This window comes from Corapipo altera, unplaced genomic scaffold (genome assembly GCF_003945725.1).
Source record: "Corapipo altera isolate COAL_440 unplaced genomic scaffold, ASM394572v1 49, whole genome shotgun sequence".
Taxonomy (NCBI): Eukaryota; Metazoa; Chordata; class Aves; order Passeriformes; family Pipridae; genus Corapipo; species Corapipo altera.
In genome coordinates this window covers 20,642,001-20,667,093 of record NW_020884879.1, presented here as the reverse complement: position 1 = coordinate 20,667,093, position 25,093 = coordinate 20,642,001, and the positions used below count along the sequence as shown (strand labels likewise).

The window sequence follows — 25,093 nt, the reverse complement described above, 5'->3', positions numbered from 1 at the left end:
GGGAACGCCCAGGAACGGTGGGACACTGACAGAGCGTCACGCCAAGGGATGTCGTGACCTCAACGCTTCTTCGGACACAAAAGCGTCAGGCACCTACCGTGGCGAAAATGGCTGGTGCGCTGAGCCCTGGGCACTCATGGGCTTCAACCTGGACTCCGAGATTTTGGCGCCAGGGAAGTTAAAAACCCGAAGTCCTAGGCACTGAATGCTAAATTGTGCTCTCTCTATATATCATACTTTTTTGAAGGATAATTCAGGAATGAAGAAGCATCATATAGCACAGAGACAGAGCAATAAGGCATCAGCATTCCAAAGCAGTTTATTGGGATTGACTGTCAGCCTTCCCAACAACCTCCCAAATCCCACTGGTATATCACATATTACTGAACTATAGCAATCCAGAGCTTGCTGCAACCTAGGAACAGACCTGTTACGTACACACAGTGATCAGTTAGCAAACAAGATTGATTAAAATACAGAACTAATGTGGGTACTTGCAGTACACAGGAAAAAATCAAAGCCTGAATGCAACCTCATGCTTTAGCATTGGAAAAATGCATATTTGTTATGCATTTCTTATTTTCAGTCCATATTGAACTGCAATACCCTGATTCCTACTTCTTAAAGGAAAACACTGCAGCAACCGCTACTGTACACTGGCACAGAAGTGGCGTCATAAAATATATGCTGTTAACAGGCCCTGTGTGGTTCGGGCCAATCTTTTGCCAAATTCTGCCAGGTGAGCAGAGAGATTTACTGTCATGTTCTGTGAGGAAGCTGCTATTTCTAAGTCACAACAGAAATCCTGATTCCAATGTACTCCAAAGATTTGTTTCCACCATCAGGGTTATGCCAATCTCTGTCTCTTTTGACCTTGTATCAGACTGGATGAAACCCACAGCTACTTCCTCCAGTTCAGAAAAAGAAAAATGTGAAGATACACCTGGTGTCTGGAGGTTTTTTATGGAGTAACCATCACTACACTGCTAGTACTTTTGTGGAGGAGTTTGAGGTGAAGGTGTCAAACCCAGAAAAGACAGCAAGGGCTCTATGCTCATTCCAGCATTTAACATGAGAAGGTGCTGTGAAGCCAAGACTTTTGGAGCAAGGAGGATGCTTTCCCTTATGTTTTGCAGCGATGAAACTCTGTAGGGTGGTTGGAAGCTTCAATACTTTGTAGCAAATCAGAGTTGTCATACAGAGAGTAAGCAGATAATTTTTGAACTGATTTTTTTAAAAGAAATCCTTCTGTTTAACTATCCTTACCTACAGAGTTGCCTTTAATTACCTTCTGCTTCTCCGACTGTATGCTTGTTTTTAATATGCAAACAATGCTATATATCGCCTGCTCGTAAGGAAGCAAGACAGGTTGCTTTTTTTTTGTTGTTAAGTAGGTACATTGAAACACAAGACTTTCAACTTCCTTCCACTTTTATCTTTTCTTTTTTTAATTTTTTTTTTCCCCCATCTTGCGCAAGATACTTCAGAGTACATTTTAAATTAGGCTGATGTTTACTAACTAATTCGTAGCAGTGGAACCAACATTCTGTCCATCCTGCAGTTGTTCTGTGGTTGCTTACAGAAAGGATAAACGAAAAGCAATTAGATTAGAGATCAAACAGAATCATCCTTCAGGAATTAGGAAGTCTTCAGTCTCGTAAAGCAGAAACAATTTCTAGAAATAGAAATCTTGCCTTTGTTCCATGTATGCTAGCAAAGAATTTTGGATCCACATTTCTGCAGTGCTGGCTGCAGATGGCTTACGATATGCAAATCGTATTCAGGTATAAGTGCTGATAATGCAGCAGATGTAAATTCCACTATTTCCATCTAGTGGTGAGACAGTATTCTGGATCTTAAGTACCTGGAGCTCCAGCTACATACCTGTGCACAATGTTGCTACATTTTTGAATCTTCCCATAAGTCATTTGGTCTGATTTATTCTCCTTACAAATTTTTCAGGTCTAGGCATGTAAGTTCATACAAGACATAAGAAGAAAAGAACTCTTATTTCTATTTTATGACTGTTAGGATACAGTGAAAAATATCTCTCAATTTTTACAAAGTTCTGATGTTTTGCAAATTAATGCAGTGATATGGATTACTGGCTGTGATATCACACAGATGTTACATCTCAAAACTTCTTTGAAACAGTATAGTGCTGAAATTTGTGATATCTCACACAGCAAATAAAGTAACTAGAGGGACCAGAGATGTATCCTTCTGAGTAAGGTACAAATGGCCTGGGCTACAAAATATACATTGTTTTTTACCTTGACAGTACAGTATGTATGTTGGCCAAACATGGCTCTTACTTTGGGAGCCAAACTAAAATGTTCAGATATCCAGAGCTGCTTGAGCCACAGAGATTCATCCCTGTAAATCTCAGTTCCTGCCTGGTTCGAGGCTGACATGACAATCAGACCTTTTATGTTTGTGTAGTCTCCTCTCTAGACATACTCAAAGAGAAGCAGCAAATACATGTATTCCTACAGAAAGCGTTGAATGCCTATGGCACATATTACTGTTTCAGTGCAGACAGATTAAATTCCCTGAAGTTTTGCTTATTTCCACATTAGACTATATGTTGTCCAAGAAAAGGAGAATCAAATTTACAATGAGAAGTGTGAATTTTTCTGTGGAAATTAGCTGCACGGCAAGCACGTAGCCACAGTTAGGAGCAACCGTCACCTTGGCAGCTTGGGCCTGCCAGGGTGAATGCTTTCCAGAGGTAGTCAAGCTCTTACACCTTGTAGGAGGGGAGGATATTACAGTCCTTAATTACCAAGTGCAAAAAAAATGACCAAGGCAAAAGTGCACAGAGACCTTCGTTCTACTCCTTTGGGCAGGTGTGCATCGTGCAGTGATGCTTCATCTGATGTGGGAGCTGGGAAGCCGTGGCCAGCAGTTTGAGGTTTCTCTTCCCATAGCCATAGCATTACCCACTGCATGCAAGCTAAGCCATATTTTGTCTTTTGGAGTTGCAATACCTGCTGCTTGGGCAGGGCACAGCATCACCTCCTCATCTGCAACATATCACTAATCAGGTTCCATAGGAGGTGTAACTTTTTCCCTAGACCTTTACTCATTAAACTTCCCATATGTTTAACCTGGAAGGAACCCAATCTGATAGCACTATACTTTCCTTTACTGTGTAAAAGGGAGGACCTTGCTTTCTTTCTAGTATACAGATATATTGCATATATACAGTATCTTTTCTAAGTGGTAGGCTTCTTCTAGACAACATTACATCTTAAGAAAGTCTTAAAAATTGTCAGGAAAATTGGACACCACAGCCCAAATTTTACTCTTCAGCCTATCCCTAGCTGTGGAAAAATATTAAAGCAGTCCTTGAATAATAGTTACTCAGCCCCAAGGCATGGATGGGAAAAATTGCATAGGTAGCACAGCTTTGTTTCTGTTTCCTTGTTGTACAAGTGTGGTTTTCCTTTCCCAGCCATGTCATCACCAGGTACACATGATGAAACATGTGCTATGGTTGCGTAGCTGGCCTAAGGAAGCTTTACTCCAGCTCAAGAGCTGTTTGCTTGGGCAATGCTAGACCAGAAATTATGAAGCAACAAAACATGAACCTGCAAGTTTTCCTTTGTATGTCAATATGCACAAGATCTTCCAGCATATTGGCATTTCATTACCTCTGAGCTACAAGAGCTGGGTACAGCCTGTGTTTATCAATGAACTTTGTGTGACACATCTGTTTTCAAGTCAGAACAAAGCCATCTTGCTCTCCAGCATGGAGCATGGGTCCAAATAATCCTTGTTGTAGATCTGGATGCTGCTGCATCTGCCCTAGGTAGCCAGCTGTCAGGGATGTGCAGGCTCACATGTGCCCGTGTTCAGCGCCCAGCACTGGAGTCCCAGCCCTCGCTGAGGCCACAGAGTGTTACTATAATGCAATTAACACACTGGCAGTCCCAGTGTATGTCCTGTACGTTGTCAGCAGCATGTTCAAAGCAAGTTTAAAGGGAAATGCTTACACCAAGGGCAAAGTTTACTGTGGCAATGGTGTGACTGCTCTCGAATTGTCCCCTGCCTCAATGGTGAAAGAGAAAGCTCCAGAAGCCTGCAGTGACTGGAAAGAGGACTCCATGCTTCATTTTCCTCATTCCAGACAAAAATGACCTGATGTCAGATCCAGCCCAGCTTGCAGTGACTGCAGACGTGCTAGCTTGTGTCTAACTTTGGAAGCTTTGAAAAGCCCTCTTTATTTAGCAGCAGTATCTACTTTTAATAGCAAACATCCACACATTAGAATAAAAATGTTTTTATTTATCTACAGAATTTGATAATCAGCACAGTCATCACAATGCTAAAAAAGAGATCAGGGTGACTAAAAATCTTCCATAGCTGTAGTTTTAGCAGTGAAAAGGCCTTTGATCCACATAAAACAGAAGCACATTAGCAGGGAATACCTGCTCACAGAGGAGACTTTCAGAAAGCAAATACTCTGGCTTGGCTTTTAGAAACCACAGATGTACAAAAAACCCCATCCCAAAGCTCTATAAATAAAGACAAATACCCCCAAATAAACAATAAGGACATAAGGGCAAGGACAAGGAATGTCAAAATGATTTGGAATAAATAATGATAAAACAAATATTTCTACCAGTGATGAATAATTAGCCTGTGAAATTTGGAATCACAAACTACAGATGTGCCCACTGGATCTTAAGAGGGGTGTTAAAGCTTTAGCCTTTTTTTGGATTGCATATCAGAAGCAGAGTTTCGCTACTATGGATATTGATCAACCACTGTGAAGGTAAACGCAGGAAAAAAAGTTTTATAGTTATAACTATAGTTATTGCATTAGTTTTTATTCTGAGGTTGTCACAAGATGGGCATCACAGCTATAGAAATTTGGCAGGCAGAGCCTGACACTCATCCTCTACAAAGGAAGGATCTTCGCATTGTGATGGGGATACCAACACCTTTCCCAGCAGCGTTGGAGTGAGAGGGACTGCAACTGCTTCTCTTCCTGTTGAGCAAAATCATGTTGTACAGTGTCAGGAATATGTGTAGGCTGTTTACCTGAATAGGGCTCCCAAAGGACTTCATCCTGTGGGGACAAGGGCTTAGATGTGAAAGAGATGCCTGGGGCACTGTTGATGGAGGTTCCAAACAGCACAAGTCTCTTCACACCTGCACACAGCAGGAAGAAATAGGCTCTCTGGGGTGCCACTCAAAGTATTAGCTTCCCATTCTGACTCACCTTTCAGAAAAGACCTTCTCTTCCATGGACTGTAGAAGAACATAGGGTAAAACCCTTTGGAAGCTAAAGCTAGTTTTTACTATTATCCCATTCCTATTGTCAACATACTAAGTCTTGTCAAGAATCAGATGATTACTTATTCCTTTCCTTCAAATAGCCAGATTAGTATCAAGTTAAGCTTGATACTAAAGAAAAGGTGCCCAAACCAGTCTCAGAATCTATCCTGGAGCAGAAGCATAGGAAAAAATCAGGGAACTGTAATGTAATTTCTTACCTCCTTACAGATTTTCTCTGGTCTAGATGTTAGATACGTAACATCATCTCTTGAGACAGAATCAAGGACATAAACCCAAATACTGTGAGGCTTTTCAAGTCTAGAAGAGCAAACTGGAGAATACCTGCTGATCCTGCATAGTTGCCTGAGATGCCAGAAGCAAGAATCTTCTTAGAAGATCTTTTGAACCCGAGTCATGTAGTCAACCCAAAAAATCTCTGCTATTAACACTGCCCACTTTAAAGCCCACTTTAACTCAGGCAGAATCTCTAGGCTCTGCTTTCAGGTACCACTTTGAAACTTCTCAGGACATGATCAAAACAGGTCAGCAACTCCTTTGCCTTCACACCCCTAACATCTGTCCCTGGGCACAGCTTTAGTTTTGTAAAATCCTGAGAAGACCAGCTCAATGTAAAGAAAATTTGTTGTCAAATTAAAAATGATCAGAAGCAAAATAGCACCTCTACCATTCATGCTGCTCCATCCCAAGATTTATCAGCTTACAGAGCAAGGTTAAGCAGGAAGCAGAGAACATGCAGTGGTCTACCAGCAGCAAAGTACTTTGGCTGCTTGAAGCTACTGCATCCTCTTGGTGGACAATAAAAAAGGCTCAGAAGAGTGACTCAGGCCTTCCAGGGGAAAAAGGTGAGATCGGACGAGATCAAACAGTACCAGTAAGGAAAAAGGCTATTAGGCCAGGAGATGGAGAAGGCAGAGAAGTGCATCTGGAAGAGGCATCACTGATAGGTGACATGTCAGTCTCAACCGGATTCCAAACCACCCAGAGAAAAAGCAGGGCCTGGCATTCAGGGAAACTGGTTGCAAGTGTAACTGGTGAAGTGGGCAGTGAGCCAGCAAATCTTAAACTGCAAGGAGTGTGTGTATACATATGCAGGAGATACATTTGGAAGCAAGTATCTTGAGAACTGTGAAATACAGTCCAATGATATTTATCTTTGGAGGATTTTTTTTTTACTTTCTTACACCATATAAATTCCTTAGTCATTCAAAATTCATATACAGTAGAGGTGAAAACCAAACCAGAACTATGATTCTTCCATAACCAACAGGGCAAATACTTAGATGCAATTTTCTGAAATTGGATTACACTTCTTGTATGTTCACAAACAGCAAAAGCATATTAGATTGCAACATTTTCAAAAAAATTGAGATTTAAAACATTTTTCCCTCCTCCAGTGGTGTTTACACAGCAATACTGTATTGCAGCCAGTTTTTCCTACTATATGTAGCATGAAATTGCCCAAACTGAGATCCCTGCAAATAACAAAGAATAGAAGTTACACTGGCATGCATGAACTGCCTCCAACAGGATGTTTCTACTTGCTTATACCTTGCAAGAAAAGCATCAGGACATTACAATTTTGTACTTATTTGGACCAGCTAGTAGTTGAAACTTGCTGCGTAAAACTTGTGTGTTAACACCTGCAATGTTCACCAACACTGCTGCTCCTAGTTGAAATCTTTAATAAAGATTTTTTCTAAAAACAATACTGCAGATACTTAAAAAGGGAATATCTCAGCAGGTAGTGTTACCTGAATGACATATTCATCTGTTTCAAGACTATTTTCCCTATGCACTGATAAGAATTTCTAAATAAATACGTATTTGTACAATAAACATATCTAAGATTATTCTAAAAATGGTTTTAAACCTCCAGGTATTAAAGATTTAGCCATTTTACTGTCATTACCTGCTATCAGACACCTTAGGTGGACATGGTGTTTGTATTTAGGTAATCCTAATGCTTTTAGGGCCTGTTCCAGCTGTTCCAGTTCCTTTCATAGCTGGGCAAGCACCCACATTTTTGGTGGGGCAATCAAGATTAGTGGGCTAAAGAATAATAACATGCAAAGTCAATGCTCACCCAGACATGCTTTGTTCTGCATGACTGACCTTAATACCCTGTACATCCCCAGCCCTGGACTGTGCATGTCAGGAAGCTGACAGAGCTTTGTTTCAGTCAATCACCAGCAGGAACTGATAGTGTATGAACAGCTTGCAGCAAAGCTATCTAAATGCTCAGGGAAGAAAGTCATTACAGATTATCTTTAATGTACTTGAAAAATAAATTCGTACCTTTATCGACGCAGTACAGGGAGAGCTAGTTTCTACAGATTAGCATAATCATCACCAGAGGAGTACCTTCTTGCCCATATTGCTTGCTTATATCACTTCAGTATCTTACAGTCTTGAGAATGCACATTTTTAGCTTTATTTTATTGTCCTGTAGGTTTTCCTTTGTACCTTGTATATTAAAACACAAGCCATGACTTGTTTTTCACGACAAAACGTATCAGAGCTTTAGCACTGCAAACTGCAGCTACAAGCACCCACAGCCTCAGCTTCATCCACTGAATTGTCAGCCATCTCTCAACAGCAACGTTGCAGGCCTTTGGCCTAATCTAAGCAAAAAGCTTGGGCATCTCTGGGTTAAAATGAAAGCACCTAGAACAAGTGTGCTTTTACACAGCAGGATGCCTACCCATGCAAGGAAAGAAAAAAAAGGTCACCTTTCTTCAACAACAGAAAGAATGTATTTTGGCCATAAAAAGCTCAAACAACGATCTTTTCTCCCTTTTCTATTCATAAATATAACCCCCAATCTTGGGCCAAAAGAAATACTATGGAAACTTAATTATTATTAATAATTAATTAACCCATTTTAGTCTTTAGGTACTTACAGACTTAACTATTTAAGACAGATCAAGCTAGAGTGTTTCACATTTAAACACAAGTTGAACATACTGATGTACAAACTGTCAAAGGAAGAAAAAAAAATCACAAAAATCACTGATATATTACAGTAAGAGAGCTTTTATGCACATGAATATATGTTTAACCAGAGAAAGAATAATTCTGCAGTGTTTTTTCACTTGAACAATTCTCACTTTTCCTGTAGAGATGCTTCAGGTAAAGTCATACTATATGATGTTATTCTGAACTGGGAGGAAAAATCCCAAATCAAACAGACAAACAAAAAACCTGTCCTTTGAACAGTCTTATTTATATTTGATCTACTCCTACAGTACTCTTCTATTTGTTGCAAACACATGGGAAACACCCGATGTCTTTAGCACAGCTCTCCAATATAACACATCACCTTGACTTGAGCAACCTAACGAAGAAGTAGCAAAGAACCACCTTGCCAGTGCTATTTAAAATGATCTTCCTTTCAGAAAGGGCAGTGCCCATTTAAAAATCTTGGCAAAAGTAAGGTAAAACTAGTTTCATATTTGTGTCCTAAATCTGCTGCCAAATTAACTTTGGAAATATATGAACTAATTTTAGAGAAGTGAGGCATCTGATTAACAACAGGTAGAACTAATGCCTCTCAAGTGCAACTGCAATTCTCAAAACTGGAATCACATTTTCATTATGAACTAGAACAAAACTGATGCACATGAAACACATCTTCACCTGCACAGCCTGAGATCACCTCTCCTGAAACCACAGAGCTTTGCAATACAGATGAGACACCTAAGCAGTTACTTTAATAAATAATAGGGTTGGACATGGGGCTATAAACACCAAATAAAGCTCTCCCTTTGATCTTCATAAAGTATTTAATGAAATAGCCCAAAAGTGACAAAAATATTGCAAACCTGAACTTCAAAGATAGCCCTTTTCTCCAATTATCGAAAAAACTAACTGACCTTTCCCTTTGAGCTAAAGGTTCTCGTTCCGAACAAGTCTCTGAATTTCCTAGCAGACACTTGTTTCTAAACAGAGACTAGTTTTCATGAACCTTAAGATATTTTCATGAACCTTAAGATACATTAATATAAGCATTTAAAAAAGTAGACAGTATCTTAGATTTAGCATTTTAAGAACTGCTTTTTTATGTGTCTTTTCTGAAACATTTGTAGTGCTTTTTTGAGGGGAAAAATGTTTGCTGTAAGGCATTGATGCTTTTGAGTGCTTTAAGATGTATTTCAAGGAAATGATATGTCTGAAACAATGTGGACCATATGGTCTGTCAATAATCATGTCAATAATCATGTTAGATATTTACTTCAGTAAATATCTAAAGTTAGTTACTTTTAGGCAGGATGAGTAGCTCTACTGTGTCTCGACAGTCCCATTACCTTGTTACTTTAATTGCTGAGCTAAATTTACAGTTAGCAGACTTCCCTTTTTCTTCAAAAAGACAGGAAGAAAATGGCAGGAGCTTAAGAACAGATGCATTTATAAACACAGTATTACAAAATCCACTCTATTTGCAGCCTGCTGTCCCTCAGCTAAGTCAATGATGAATCCTTTGAAAGTTTTCTTCAAATTTTTACTAAATTTAATAGTTTTCAAAAAATAATAACCACTCTAATAATGTTTTGCACTACAATATAGAGAAACTTTGGAGGAAATAATGTCCAAAGATATCTGTCTTCATTGCAATATTAATTTAATAGCTAATGTGTATTATTCACACTGATATGCACGTGATATTAGTCCAACACACAGCTGCTCAGAGAGATGCAGTCATGCATCTTAAGCCACTCTGACCCACTGGTATTGGATTTGTTGATCCACTATGTTCTCCTTCAGGTGAAGACAGGGAACATTTGAAGGGTTCATTCTTCTGGATATTAAATTGGTCAGTGTTTTGGCCATCTCTCAGATTTTCTTGCATAGGAGAAAAGCCTTCTGTGTAGTCTGCTGTTTTTAACACACGTAAATGCAAACACACTTGCTTCTCTGTTCTTCAGGGACTCTTCTTCTTGCTTTTCTCTTCTTCCTTAAGGTCTTTTGCATTACATCTGGACCCCAATGCTGTTAACATTTCTACCGTCGTCAAGTTGGCTCCCTTCATTATTAATCGATCTCCATCAGCTGTAAATGGAAAAAAATCTTAAGAAATCACAAAGTCTAAGCCACAATTACTCTAGTGTGCAATTGCTTTGTATATATAAATCCAAATAACCTGTTCATCTTGTCTGATTAGAAAGTACTCTACCTACTCTGATTATGCACCACCACCAAACAAACAAATTAAACTGCACACAACACGGACTTAATTTTCATTTCTGAATTGCATTATTAAAAAATCTGAAAACATTTGTCTAGGTGTACCTATGGTAAGAACTCATATTTGAATGGTTCATACTATACCTCCAAAGTCATCTAACAGAAGACACAGAAGGCATTGAAAGATCATTTCCACACATGGCTCAGCATTTTAGCAGCCTGTTGTCTACGGTCCATTTAACGTACTTCTTTAGCCAAAACAACAAATTGGTTTACACAATCTGGTGGTTGTGATGGAAAAAAATAGAGAGCACTGGGATTTCCAAAATTCTGAAAGAATTTGTTTTAAAATGGGCAAAAAGCAGTACAAGTATTGTACCCAAGTTAATTATTTATTTTTGCAAGATTTGCAAATACAAAACCCATACCCAAACTCATATAATGCAATACCATGCATGCCATCCAAGTTCCAGGCCCCATTTGCCAACTAGAAGAGCTACAAACACTTCCCTGGAAAAAAATCAGCTCTTAGAAAATTAAGAGTTCAGAGCTGTAGCTTTTGGCATAAGTGAAACAAACTGTTTTGGTTTTACACTGTGAAAAACATTGAGCTTTACTGCTTAATACATCAGATCACAGTTAGAGACAAGGATGGGAAAGACAAGCATGGGGGAGGGAGAAACAAGCAACATTAACATTCAAATAAGTAGACTTTCCTAAGCAAAACAAATACCATTCAATACTTTTGACATTTCCAGCAATTCACTAAATACATGGAAGTTTAAAGATAAGGGGGTAGCATGAATCAATAATAGTGAAAACTTTAATGGGCTACATGACATATTGGTCCATTACAGCACAGCAGGAAAGAAGATGCAGCCAGAGAAAAGGACAAAAGCAGCTTAGAGCCATCTGTTCACAGCCTAGAATCTGGGCTGTCTCCAGAACTGCTGAAATTTCCACCATCAATTCCCTGCCTGCTCACTGTGCCCTCAAAGGAAACCAAGGAATTTGTTGTACACACTTGACCTCATTCTGCAAATCCATCTGCACATGTGTGGCCTTACCCATATGAGCAGTTCCTTCAAACTGCAGAGGGAGTTACTCAGTTGCATAAGCAACTAAAGGTATTCAACTTTTTGTTCTCAAGACTGAGATGCTTCCACCACAGGTAACATTAAAAAAAAAATACAGAAAGTGAACAGATTCTTACATCAAAACAGAGCTACATTTAGTTTGCTGGAATTGTACCTGTCTGCAAGGTCACATAAATATGTCACTACACAAGTGCATTCAGCTCTAAAGTTAAGTCAGTTTTTGGATCCAAAATCTATCAGATCTAACTGTAGTACAGAGACATATATACACATTTATCTAGATATCAGGCTGTTAGTGACTCCTCTTTCTTTTTATGGACGAGAGCCAAAAAAAAAATCATAGTTAAAAAAAATAATAGAGAACACAATAACATTGTAACACAAACTCAGAAGGTCTTTTTTTTTTTGTTTAAAAATGAGCTCCTTACCAAACATGACATCTACAAGTGGTTCAGATCCGTCATGTCTCACATCAGCAGTCACTTCACAGTTTCTATTAGTAGCTTGGATTTTTTTATGGTATATACATTGGAGAAATTTTCTGAAAATATATTTGAAAATATATTAAGTATGTGGTAGATAGCAATTAAAATCAGTATATTTCTAAAACTGATTTGCATATCTAGACATTGCTGGGCAACAAAGTATAAACAAAATAGGATTTGTATTTAGTAATTTCAGACAGGAACTTCTTATATGAGAATCACTTAAAAAATTCAAACAAGTATTCCTTACATACTAACATGTAAAATGCACATAAAAGAATTTTGTAAAACTTCAGTGTATACACCTTCTGTGTTTCTCTCAGCTGGGTTAGTTACAATAATAAAAAATAATCAGCAAAGTCATTTTCATTTTTCTTTATAAGTCATTTGCTTGCCAATATTTTCTTGTTTGGGTTTGAGACAGCATTTATTTCCTTGACATCATTGGTCTCCTGTAAATTTCTGAAATGCATGACAGCTACTTGACATTCGAGCGGCTTAAAGATATTCTAAATTAAACTGTGGTACTAAATTAATTTTAAAAGTACATGTGTCTGTAAAGTCACTGCAAGCCGACATTTTGCAACTGTTTGGTGGAGAACCCACACTACTCGAGAAGCACAATTCCTTAGGTTTCTCCAGAAGTTAATTACCCAGAAAAAGGAGCAGCTGTTGCCTCCACTTTCTCCCATTACCAGCATTTGAAGGAGTTATTACACTCCCTACTACAGGATCAGCCACTCCAGGGCATCTCCCTGGGTACTTCGGTAAAGCTCAGTGCAGGTATCCATATGCAAGGGCCTACATTCGGGCACAGAGACCCTCCAAAACGCACGGAATGAATCCTGTGTGCAGCCTGGTAACACCATAAGCAGAGCCCTACAACAAATCCCATTCTGAAACATCAAGGTTCTGCCTAGACTGAGCTCCAAAGGCCTGATAAATGCAAGCCCTCAAAGACCAAGATCACGGAAGCCAAAGCGCAGCAGCCTCAGAAGTTTGGGAGAAGGAAGTTCTTCTCCTGAGAGGGAACAACAGGTGCTAGCATTTCCCTCACGGTTTGCTACCAGCACTTCTTACTCTTTGCAGTGACAAGTCCCAGGGCACTGCCAGGACAGCAGGTTTTCCGGCTTCGCTTGGCACCTGCAGCTGCTTCCCCAGGGCACACATAACCCCTGCCTCCACCTCCAAAATAAAGAGAATTAAAGGCAAAAGGCCCAGCGTTCGTGCCTGCCGGGAAACGCGCGCAACCCGCGCGCCTGGAGGGCACAGGAAGGACGTTTACAGACGGGGGAGCCCGGGCAGAGCACGGACGGGGACGGCCCCAGCCCCGGGGCCAGCGCTGCCCCCACGGCCCCCTCACCTCGTGCTCTCCACGTTGGGCTCGAAGGGGCAGAACCGGACCACGATGCTCTTCACCGGCCGCAGCACCACGCTGATCTTGGACGCCATCTTCTCCCCACCTCCTACTACAGCTCCCAGCAGCCCCCGCGAAGGAGCGCACAATAATGGCGGGCGCGCTGCCTCCCCGTGGGCAGGTAGGAAATGTAGTCCCTGTCGCGGCCATGGGGCGGGGTCTCTGTGCCGGGCGGGCTCCCGGTCCTATGAGTCCTTTTTAATAACCCTCAGTGCTCGGCGCCCGGCTTCTTCCTGGCTGAGGAGGGAGAGAGATCAGTTGAGCGGCCCTTCCGCTGACTCTGTAACACAGCAGGCCGGAAAAAAACCCAAAAAGACCAAAAAAACGTAGTCATACTTTTGCCGTAAGATGACATAAAATATCCCCTTGGGCTCTGCAGCAGAAGTAGCAGCCCCTGAGCTGGTAAGACTGGCACGCAGGAGGCAGAGAGTCTGGGTAGCGCTCATGGGATGCTGTGGTACATAGAGTCTTTAGACTGAAGAAGCAGGGCTGGGTTTGTTTTCCTTTATGTTGAATCCATCCGTATGACCTGGCAGCTTCTAATGTCTTCCAAGATGTAATTTGTTCAATACGATTGAATTGACAAGTATAGTCATAAAATCAGAGAATCAAAGAATGGGTTGGGTTGGAAGAGACCTTAAATTTCATCTAGTTTCAACTGCCCTGCCATGGGCAGGGATACCTTCCAGTAGACCAGGTTGCACAGAGGTCCATCCAGCCTGGTCTTGAACGCTTCCAGGCATAGTGCATCCATAACCTCTCTGCACAACCTGTTCCAGTGCCTCATCACCCTCACAGAAAAGAATTTCTTCCTAATGTCTAATCTAAACCTTTCTCTTCCAGTTTAATGCCATTCCCCCTTGTCCTGTCACTATATGCTCTTGTGAAAAGTCCCTCGCCAGTTTTCATACAGGCTTCCTTCAGGTACTGAAAGGCCACAATAAGGTCTCCCCAGAGCCTTCTCTTCTCTGGTCTGAACAACTACAATTCTCTCAGCCTTTCTTTGTAGGAGAATTTCGCCATCTGTCTGATCACCTTCATGTCTCTCCCCTGGATCCACTCTAACAGGTCAATGTCCTTCTTGTGCTGAGGACCCCAGAGCTGGATGCAGCACTCCTGGTGGGTTCTCACAAGTGCAAAGTAGAGGGGGAAGATAAGGAGCGATAGGGAGCTGCCAATGCAGCTAAAGATAAGTTAGAGGCAGTATTCCACAGTATATCAAGGAGGAGAGAGACCTGTGAGAGACATTGCTACTGAAAGTGAACGTCTGTTTGCTTGTTTGTTTGTTTGTGAAGATTATGTCCAGCAGCTGCCCACTAGACCTTATGCAAAGCTTGGAGAAGAGGAGGCTCAATGATTATCACTACTGGAAGGAGGTTGTAGCCTGGTGGGAGGGTTGGTCTCTTTTCTCAGGCAACAAGCGACAGAACATAGAGAGGACAGTCTCAAGCTTTATCAGGGGAGGTTCAGGTTGGACATTAGGAAGAATTTCTTCAGAATGGGTGATTAGACATTGGAATGGGCTGTCCAGGGAGGTGGTGGAGTCATTGTCCCTGGAGGTGTTTAAGGAAAGACTGGACATGGCACTTAGTTCCATGGTCTAGTTGACATAGTGCTGTTCGGTCGAAGGCTGGACTCGATGATATTCCAACCTAAATGATTCCGTGAATCTGTCTGGCTGACGGTGCCGTCGTGTGTTCGGGTGCCACTAGATGGCACGCACCTCCCTGGCAAGTGGCTCCACACACCGGGATCGCGGTGAGGGCTTGGGACACTTGAGTAAACTGAGCAGCGATGGCATTCAAACACACGTTATGAATTTCTGCGGAATAATCAATACAGATGCTGCTCTCGACCTACAGGAATTGCATTAGATATCCAGCATCCCTTGGAATGAATAACCTAATTTTAGAAGCTTCTCTTTGTTTATTCTAAGTCCTCTTTCTTAAAAAAGAAAATCACACAGTCATTGGGTAAAACTGTCCACTGAGATTTAGGTAAGAAATTAACTAGCAAAACTAAGCACAGTGGAGTCAATATAGTTTTAATGTTAAAAGTTTTTATTCTCTTTGTAGATATAAATTTTATTTATTTCTTTAAATGTATATAAAGAAAATAAAAACATTAAAACCTTTTATTTATATATGTGTTTTGTATAATAGTCTTTTCTTATGGAAGAAATGTAAAAAATAAGTTACTGTGAGATATCGTTTGAAAGACTTCACTGTAACCAATAAATAGCTGGTTTAAACAGAAATATTTCCTATTTATTAGGCTCAGATACAGGACCAGGTAAATAGAGTATTTTACATTTAAAATGCAAAAGTAACATGACATTTCAACCTATCTTTCTTTGTCATAACACAAAGAGCTCAATGTATTTAATTTAAAATTTCTGTTGGCTTCTATAGCGGCAATGAAGAAATAACATCAGCAAAGGACAGGGGAAGAAAGAATGATCACTGATTTTTTTCTAGGGAGTCCATTCTCCACACTGTTGGTACTATGGCACTCACTGACTTAAAAATATGCATGGCAAAACCAGTTTTGTATTTGCTCTTATTGCATTTTGATAGTAATTTCATGAAGAATATTTTGCTTACATTTTGCACAACTAAATGAAGAGAAAATTTTGTTTACTCCTTTCATGCTTAGATCAGTTAACTTTTTGACTTTTATTGTCAGCACTAAAACTTGCATCTTTCCCTTCAAGCCATCTATTTGGAGTTATTGAAAACCATCTCTGCTTTTTCAAAGTAATTTTAAAATTTTTGAAGTCTGAGAGATTCCCAGTAACATGAAAGAACAGGTATCTGGTCACTGAAAGACTCTTTTTTCTATTTCACCTTTCAAAGAATAGCCTGTATCTGTGAAATGAAGCCAAGTGTTCTTACTCATTCCTATGAATAGGAATATCTCTTCCTTGGATGCAACCCTACTTGTTGACAACCAGGTCTTTCTGAACACTTACTCTAGACACAATAGTTTTAGCTGATGATAATTCCGGTGAGAACGTGAATTTTTATAGTTACTTAATTAAATAAATAAAGAGCAAAGTGACACAGCTATTAAAAACAAACAAACAAACAAAAAACAAACCCATCTTCTTTCTTTAAAGCCAGGTAGTGGTTAACCACAGGGTGTTGGACTACCCTCAGTTTACACCAGAGTAACTCCAACTGACCTCTGAAGCACAATATTTAAATGCCGTTCCAGGAAATGCCTTGAATCAGTCTCTCCAGCTCCAGCAGGTAATCTGGGAACTGTTAAATGTCTGCATTTGAGATTGTTTTCTGGGGACATCCTTGGTAATCTGAATGATTCATGATTGTTATATCTTGTGATAATCATACACATTTCTAAAGCATAGTATCATGAAGAAGTATAAAAAGATATTATAATGGAAACAATTGTAGTATTCCTATCACCAGGTTGATCTTTTTTATTATAAATACTGCCTCATCCCAAGTCTATGGATTTTCATGTCATCAGTTTCACTGAAGTGTAGCCACAAGCCCATAGATGATTTATATCTCACCCCCCTACACACAGCTAGGAAAAACTGAAGCTGTGTTTTTACACTGTAGTTATGAAGACAGGCAGAAAAAAAGACTGTAGTAATAATTATACTAAGTCAATTTTCCTCTTTTCTCATTGATCATTCCAGATCTCTTAGATCCAGGGAGAACTCTTCTGCTTTTCCCCGTTTCTTACATAATTACTTTCATTTTCTGTTGTTTTCTGACTATAGAAAGGCCCACGTATCAGAACTCTTGAAATCTAATTTCTCTATAGTTTGGGAATGTCTGCTTTTAGCATCTTGGCTCCGGTTTTTGATTGCTCTTCAAACACTGCATGAGAGAGGGTTGTCAATGCTGCATTTCAGGTAAGGTGTAACACCTCTGTGTGTTTATTTGGTTCTGAAGACTTGGATCATCTCTGCCTGTCCTTAGCTGATTCCCTCTTCCACATCTTCATCCTTTTTTTTGCTAAGTCTTTCACTGAGTCTTGTCACAAATGTCAATAGGCCTGGAATTTATCAGTCCAGGAATAAAAGTTAATGCTGCCTTCAGGGCAGTAGCCAGTGCTGAGAAGTGAGCCAACACAAAGTCAGCAGCCTGCCTGATTTGCACAGAGGTAATGCTTCCAAATGGCCACCTGAAGAGGCTCTTTGAGAAAGAAGGTGTGCTGTGCCTGACAGGAGAAGCAAATTATTTCTGGAAACAGAAAAACACTCTGACAATTGCAGTATCAGGAAGGATATCTTTGAAAGAGCAATGGACAGAGACAGTCAAGATCACAAAGGACTTGTAGGAAGTCATTATAAAATACTAGTGCCACATTGAAAGACATGTTGGAATGAATTCCCTACCATACTGGAGGAACACTACTTATAGTCATAAAAATATAAACCAGTCTGTGTTTTATGTCTGGTTTTGTTTCTTCTTTTGAACTGAATCTTCTTACACCATATGGCAGTTATTGAATTTTAGAAATATTTCCCCAAAGACAAGAACTCATAAAGGTCCTTCATTCTATGAAAATTGTAGAAGTCAAGCATAGTTTTATACTAATAGTACTACCAATTTTGCATTTAATTTATAAACCAATTAATAGTTGTATGCTGTTAATGTGGTTTTCAAAAATAAAACCAAAAATAAAAACAACCAACAAAGGTGCCACTTCAAATGAGCTTGGTTTATAATTACTTCTGAAGTAGTAACTCTGCATATCAGTTCAGAAAAGCTTTTATAGGAGTGAATAAATAGATTCCCTAGTTGCTCTTTACTCCTCTGCAAACATGTATTTCTATTGCCTGAGGTTAACAACTGCCAGCAGAAATGTTTGCTAAAATAATAAGCAGCATTTAACTGGCTGAGAACATACTGTGCCAATTCCTGACTTTTGTAACTTAATTTCTTGAGGATAACACTGAAGTTTTTTGAGCTATGTCTTCATATGAGATAGAGTAAAAGCTTTACTTCGTCTATTTTTTCCCTGTCTAATAAATACTACATTGAATACATGCAGTTATCATTTGGATTTTTATGTTGATTTAAAATATGCAGTTGCTTCCAGTGAAGAAAGTTCATTATCATAATAGCAAAAGGCATAAAGGTGAGCTGAAATGAATGGCAACAACCCAAGGTTAGCACCCTAGTCCTTGAGGTGTGGAATCTGTTCTTGAATGCCGGGTAGATTAAATGTGTGTATTTTTACTTTAAAGGACCTTGGACACACTGGCTCACAGGTCACAAGTATGCTCCCATTTGACAGATCTAACCTTAACAGAGTCATTATCATAGTTTAAGATGGGATGGATTTTCAGAAGTGCAGGATTTGGGGAAAGCAGTTGTATTAGAATTTGATCTATATTTTCAAAAACTTCCTGAAGGTTTTTCTGTGCTTCGAATAATTTGTTACGGATTCTGAGGAGCTCAGCAGCATATTGACATTTGTACCACTTTGCTAAGGGCATGCTTCAGTGTTGTGAATATTGTAAGCAAAGCAGTTTGTTTTCACTGTCTTCTGCTAAGAATAGCCATGCCTATAGATCAATGTTTTAAATTATTAGTATTGTCAGCAAAGTATAACAACACAACTCAATTGAACATGGTGACCAGAGAAGGTAGTTTCTCTATACACTTTAATTTTTTCCATGTCAAGAACTTTCAACTGATATTCTACAAGCTTATTGATGAACCACTTTTAACTTCTATTTTATAGACTTCAAGGAGGTATCCAGGCATTGCACACATGTAAGTCATAGAATACCTACTTAACACAGAAGTTGAAACTTAAAGTTTCTAGTCAGCAAACATAAGGGAACTAGATATCAAAATACGGGATTTTTGTACAACTATTTTCTGTAACAAGTTTCATTTCATTTTATCTAATTATTAGCATAAGTAAAAGAGAGTAACTGTAAAGAATTCTTACCATATGAGTGACTAGAAGACTCTATTTCTTTAAACTTGAAAATGTATCAATGAAAATGCTAGTAAATTTAGTATTTTAATTCCAATACAAAGGTAGTTTGACTTCCTGAGAAGCCATGATAAAAATATTCTGGGTTGTAAATTTAAACATGCCACAAATCCTTCATGTGAAGCTCATTTTATGTTTGCAGTCCTATGTTCAATTACATGAAAACCTTCACACCAAACCCCCTAGCAACTGGATCATGAATCTGTTGGTCTTACATTGTACTAGAATAAGAGGGGCATGTTTGGTTAAAAGCTTGCGCAGTGCAGAAGAGTGCGATTCTGGAGGTGTCACACAAGAATTCCAGATGCAATGCAGTCAATTATATGCACTGACTTACTGCAGAAATTAGTAGCATAAAAATCTGAGCCATTTTGAAGTGTTTGTCAGATATCTCCTTAATGTGATTACAATAATAATGTAATATTTTCATTATTGCTTACTAACTGAAGTAAGCATGCCAGAAGATAGAGGAGAACAAATAAGATAATGCAAGAGTTGTTTGTTGTACACACAGAAGCTACATTGTAGAAACAATAGGCAGCAGATGACAATTTAGATAAATATTCCCAGGAAATTTATGTTAAACAGATGAAATTAGGAATATGAAATGCCACAAAAATAGCAAAACTGGTGAATTTTATTTAAGCGTATATTGCCAGTTAATAAGGAAATTTCATCATTTCCAAAGCAGCGGTTTTCAACCTGTGGGCCCCTAGTCATCTGTGGCCTAAAGGTTCGTGAAGGACTATTTTTAAAAAACGTAATTCTTACTGTTGGCAGGCTTCTAGTCAGGATCAAGGAGTCTCAGTCACTACTTAAACATTGTGAGGATCTACAGATCAGTAAAGACTTATCACAGTGGTGTAAGTGGTCACTGCTCAGCCCTGATGATAAGAGATAGCAGAGCACTGGTTACTAGGCTTGTTGCAAGAGGTGAGATTTTCCAGACATGGATTCTTAATGTTTTAAAAATATCAAGGGTTCTTCCCTGTATGAGTAAAACAAGAAGAAATAATCACAATTTTTGCCCAGTCTTGAATTACTGACAGCATATGTACATTTTACCCCTCTTGAACTACATCAACTAAGTTAAACATCTCAGAGCCCAGAGGATAACCAATTTGTTTCTTACCTTTATCCAATTTCTTGGGTGAAGCATATACAAATTAAAGAGAGAATCTGTAGGTTAGAGATTTCAAACACTTGTGTTTAGTTTTGTGCATATAATGCTTTTGTTCACATATTGAAATTGCTGAATCAAATTTCACTTAGGTCAGTCATATTTCTCTCTCTAGTATTGATGGGTAAATATTACCCTGCTGAATCAAAAATACAAAACTAGAAATATTTGCAATGCATTTATTTTTATGCTGTTTTCCATTATTTTGATGAATGAGCAACGTATAGTGATAAGATATTAGTGACGATAGTAATATATATACATATATATTGTCTATATTTCAAATATAAAATATAGAAAAAGATATATAATATGTATTTTCCAAATATAATTTCTAGCAGTAAGAAAATTTGTCTCTTCTTATTGAGAAACTTAGTGAAAAGCAAACATTTGTGACCCAGTATTACCATACTAAGCTCTAGAGCTCTCCAGAGATTCAAACAAATATTCAAGGAATAACCACTTTAAAAGGAAGGTAGAGAAGCTGTGAATTTAGCTACATTTAGTCAATCTCCATCATGTCTGCAATGAGGGAATACATTAATTTCCTGCCTACTGTAGTCCCTCACAGCAAATCCATATCATCAAAGAAAGACTAAAACATCAGTTTCCAAAGCATCTTTTTCTGGCAAAACACATAAATTCTGTATTGACTCCAGGTACAATAACACTGTGAGGTTTGGAGGACGCAAACTGTCCTTGTATATGTGTCCCTTGTACAGCAGTAGCTGGGATTATTAGCAATACTAAAATTAAGGTGATGTCTGACCATCTGTAGCCACTCCCATGCTACATGCACAAAACAGGTTTGTCTCCACAAATGCTACATTGTCCAAACTAGTAAGAGTGATGCTTTTGCTGTGACTGCACAGAAAGGAGCACACCATTTGAGAAAGGCAGCAGCACACAGCAAAGAGGCAACTGCCTGTGGCTTCTCACAGAATGCATTTATGACAGCACACAGTTCCTCTGGAATAGCTGTGATGAGCTAAAGGTCTCTGCTGCTGCACCCTGCACTGCCCACAGTAGCTAACAATACTGCTCTGCCTTTCGTGGGGCTTTCACCTAAATGGCTGTAATAAGCAGATTTCTTCTCCCAATCTTAGACAAATATATACATAACCTATTTCAGTTATTGATTTGTTCTATTTGCTAGTGACACATTTAAGTTTTAAATCCTCTGTGCTTTTCACTGTCTTAATAAGCTGCTCCTGCCTCCCCCTCCCTGGGGGCTTTCGGGACATAGTCAATACCTATAAACTCTAAAGATGTGAAAGGAGTTTCATGTCATTAAAGTGTTCCATGAGTGGAGATTTCTTTATTCCTTCTTGTGATTTGTGTCCACAATATCTGATCTAATAATATCAGTGTTGTCTCACTTATACATTGTATGCCCCTAGGGAGTGTACTCAAGTATGTTACAGGACTTACTGTGGGATTTTTGCTTTATATTATACATCTTCCTTATCCATTATCAGAGAATTCTCATCTGTTTATAGATTGTGCAATACCTCAATAAGTAAAATCAGTCTTCTAGAAGAACGAGTTCTGGGAAAATTGCTTATATTGCTTTCAGATATTGCTTCTCTACCAGATTTTTCACTGCATTTATGTCAATAATTCAATTTTTTACTCTTTAATGGTACAATTCCTCAGTAAAGACCAATTATCTTTAGGAATATCATAACTGTCAGGCCTTTTTTTCCACTATACTTGTCATACCTGAGGTTCTGACTGTTGTATTGCTAAGGTTTCTGGAAACTGGGTTATGGCTGAACCTCTTTCTCCCTCTTAGAGCACCTCCAATAGGCTTAAAGGGGGTCATAAAATAAAAATGCAAGTGAAGGAACAGTTACACAGCTTCCTAACCCTACACAGAGCCCACATACTTGAAAATGTCAAGGGATTGTGGGCATGAGATGACAGTAGGTTCCCAGGACACCCGATTGCTCCTTTGCAAGCCAGCTGTGCTGGTTTCAGCAGTCTCTCCTGGATCTCCTGCTGCTAAATATCAAGTTGGCCCCATGTTAGCACAGCCTCCCTTGCTCAGGGATGCAGCCCCAGCATAACAAATTGCACTCGAACAGCTTGAGAGCTGCAGATGGCTTAAGAGCCCCAAAACTGCCACCCACAATCTAACAGCAGCCAGCAGCTTCCAAATTTGTTGTAAATCCTTGCAGCTAGTAACTACAAACATTTATCATTTTCACCATCTAAAGAAAACAGTCTGGTGCCTTCTCATCCTAGAAATGTGGGGAGGGCAGGTCAGAGAAGGTAACTACACTGAAAGGAGTCTCACAAAGACAGATGGGGCCAGAAAGAAGCTGTACTCAAAGAAATGAAAGTCTAAACCACTCTCCATTCTCTGTGCTGCTAAAATTTCATTTTACAAAGAGAAATGGCTGATCAGGATTCTGATCCTTTCCAGAAATCTGATGAAGCCACCATCAATCTTATTAAAACGACTAGTTTTTGAGTGACACTGCACACTCTTGCATAAAAATGCTCTATCAACATCGGGTTTAAATATATGCATAACTGGCTCCACATGACTTGAGAATGATCAAGTCCTTGAAGCAAAAATCAGGAAACTACATAAAGCAAAGTGCCATGGGAATGACATTTTATGTATTTATGAAACTTTTCCATTAGGAAAAGTAGTCAAACATGCAGCAGTCTTAGTCTGCTTTCATATAAGCACTTTTCAACAGAATTTGCACAACACAAGAGTATGCATGAAAATATATAACATCTAGATGAAATACAAAAGGGATATTAATCCATTCAGTTGGTATCAGTACATTAAAGGGCTTGCTCTGCCCCCTTAGGAGATTGATATGATCTGGTCAGCCAGTGCTTGAAACCTTGGCTGAAAAGTCTCATGCTTTGTTTTTCTGGTAACCATTCCAGAGAAAATCTGGATGCATTGAGGCTGAAAAATGTCTTTTTCAGCTCGTTCAATTCAGTTCAGCTCATTCAGGTGACATCTAGTAAAGAGATGTCTCAGTTAAATAAATACACATTAAAGGCTTTACATATTGTATCAATCAGAGAAACAAAATGAAGAGAAATTGTTTGAAAACTGATGATTATTGTAGAAGTTAATACTGTTGCAGAAAAGAGAAGTGAGAGATAAACTGCCAACCAAATTCTTGAGTGTAAAAACTACTGAAGTCAGGTAACCAATTACAACAGAGTAGGAAACAAATAAAAGCCCCTCCCCAATAATAATATAATATCATATTATATAATTTTCAGGAGTTTAATAATAAAAGATAAGTGACCACAACATACTTGGAAATGCATTAGGTGGCCATGGACACCTAATATTCATTGCAACAGGGAACCAGGCTTATGCAGAGATGCACCCATCCAACCCACTGGTGTTCTGTGACAAAATGCAGCCCTGCCTGAGGTGAGCAATGGGGGGATGGCTCCCTGGATGAGCCTCTGAATCCATGAGAGCTGACTTCATAGGATCACCATTTTGTTCAGCAGATGCATTTGGATCCATTCCTCTTCTGCTTTCCAGTGCTCGGGAAGTGATTATTCTGGGCAAATAAGGAAGAAGAGATTAATCCAAAATCTTCCCCCAAATATTTCCTGCATATTAAACATGTTTGGGCCTATTAACCTGTCTTTCTCTGTGCTTGTTTCTGGCACTGATCAGCTACAAGACTTATGCTCAGAGTCAGTGGTTCGTTGCCATTAAATTTATCCAGGTGACATTGGTTCAGAATTCCTGTTGAAATTTCTGAATTCAACTCAAAAAAGCATCTTTAAAGCCAGAATAGCCCTCAAATTAATATGAATTTAGTACAAATTCCTTTAAAAATGCTGAATGCTACAGAAATGATGACTGTATCTAATTGTACCAGCACTTTGCGAAGCTCACTTATATGTTACAGGTAGGCAAGTCATATCAGATTTGCTTTAATGGATTTTCCCAGAAAGCATTTTCTCAAACTGGTGCACAGCTGAACAACCAGAGCTTGTGTAATTCTTCTCTTGTATGCTTCACAATGTCATTTTTTGGTCTTCTAAATGTGAGATTCCAACTGAAGAAACAGAGCATGTAATGTTGGCAATAGAAGCAAGTAATGTGAAATTCCTACCTTACACCTGCTTTTCTATGCCTCTTAGGCTGTGCCAAAATGCTACTCTCCTCTTGGAAGCTAAGCAAATATCAGATGCCTTTCATTTCCCAGACATGTATGCCACATGCCACAATGTGCTCCAAGTCTTATTTGCATTTGAAGAAGAAAGAATCAGTCTTTTGTGTGCTGTTATTGCAATCATTCCTGTTGCAAGGATATTCTTTTCCTGGCAGGTATAGATTGCTTAATTGGTCCCATCCATCCAAGAATCTCTGTTTTTTTCTACATTATCATGCTGTTTGTAGGACTTGTGCTACCCCAATTTCTTTTCCTTAACATAT

General features: G+C 39.1%; 1 protein-coding gene across 1 annotated transcript; it reads right to left on the bottom strand.

Annotated features, from left to right (window-relative positions):
- Positions 1-7,558: 7,558 nt before the first annotated feature.
- Positions 7,559-13,566, bottom strand: MRPL53 (mitochondrial ribosomal protein L53). Its single transcript, XM_027638808.1, has 3 exons — positions 13,434-13,566; positions 12,014-12,126; positions 7,559-10,353 (listed from the first exon to the last, which is right to left on the bottom strand). The coding sequence occupies exons 1-3, from the start codon at positions 13,520-13,522 to the stop codon at positions 10,226-10,228; spliced, it is 330 nt and encodes a 109-aa protein (XP_027494609.1). The 5' UTR covers positions 13,523-13,566; the 3' UTR covers positions 7,559-10,225.
- Positions 13,567-25,093: the final 11,527 nt, after the last annotated feature.

Bases quoted from the DNA above. Each gene is read 5' to 3' on its own strand.
- MRPL53 (XM_027638808.1), bottom strand. From the start codon at position 13,522: ATGGCGTCCAAGATCAGCGTGGTGCTGCGGCCGGTGAAGAGCATCGTG. The intron at 12,127-13,433 runs GTGAGGGGGCCG...ATATATTTTCAG, and splicing joins CCCAACGTGGAGAGCACGAG to AAAATTTCTCCAATGTATAT. The intron at 10,354-12,013 runs GTAAGGAGCTCA...TTCCATTTACAG, and splicing joins ACTTGTAGATGTCATGTTTG to CTGATGGAGATCGATTAATA.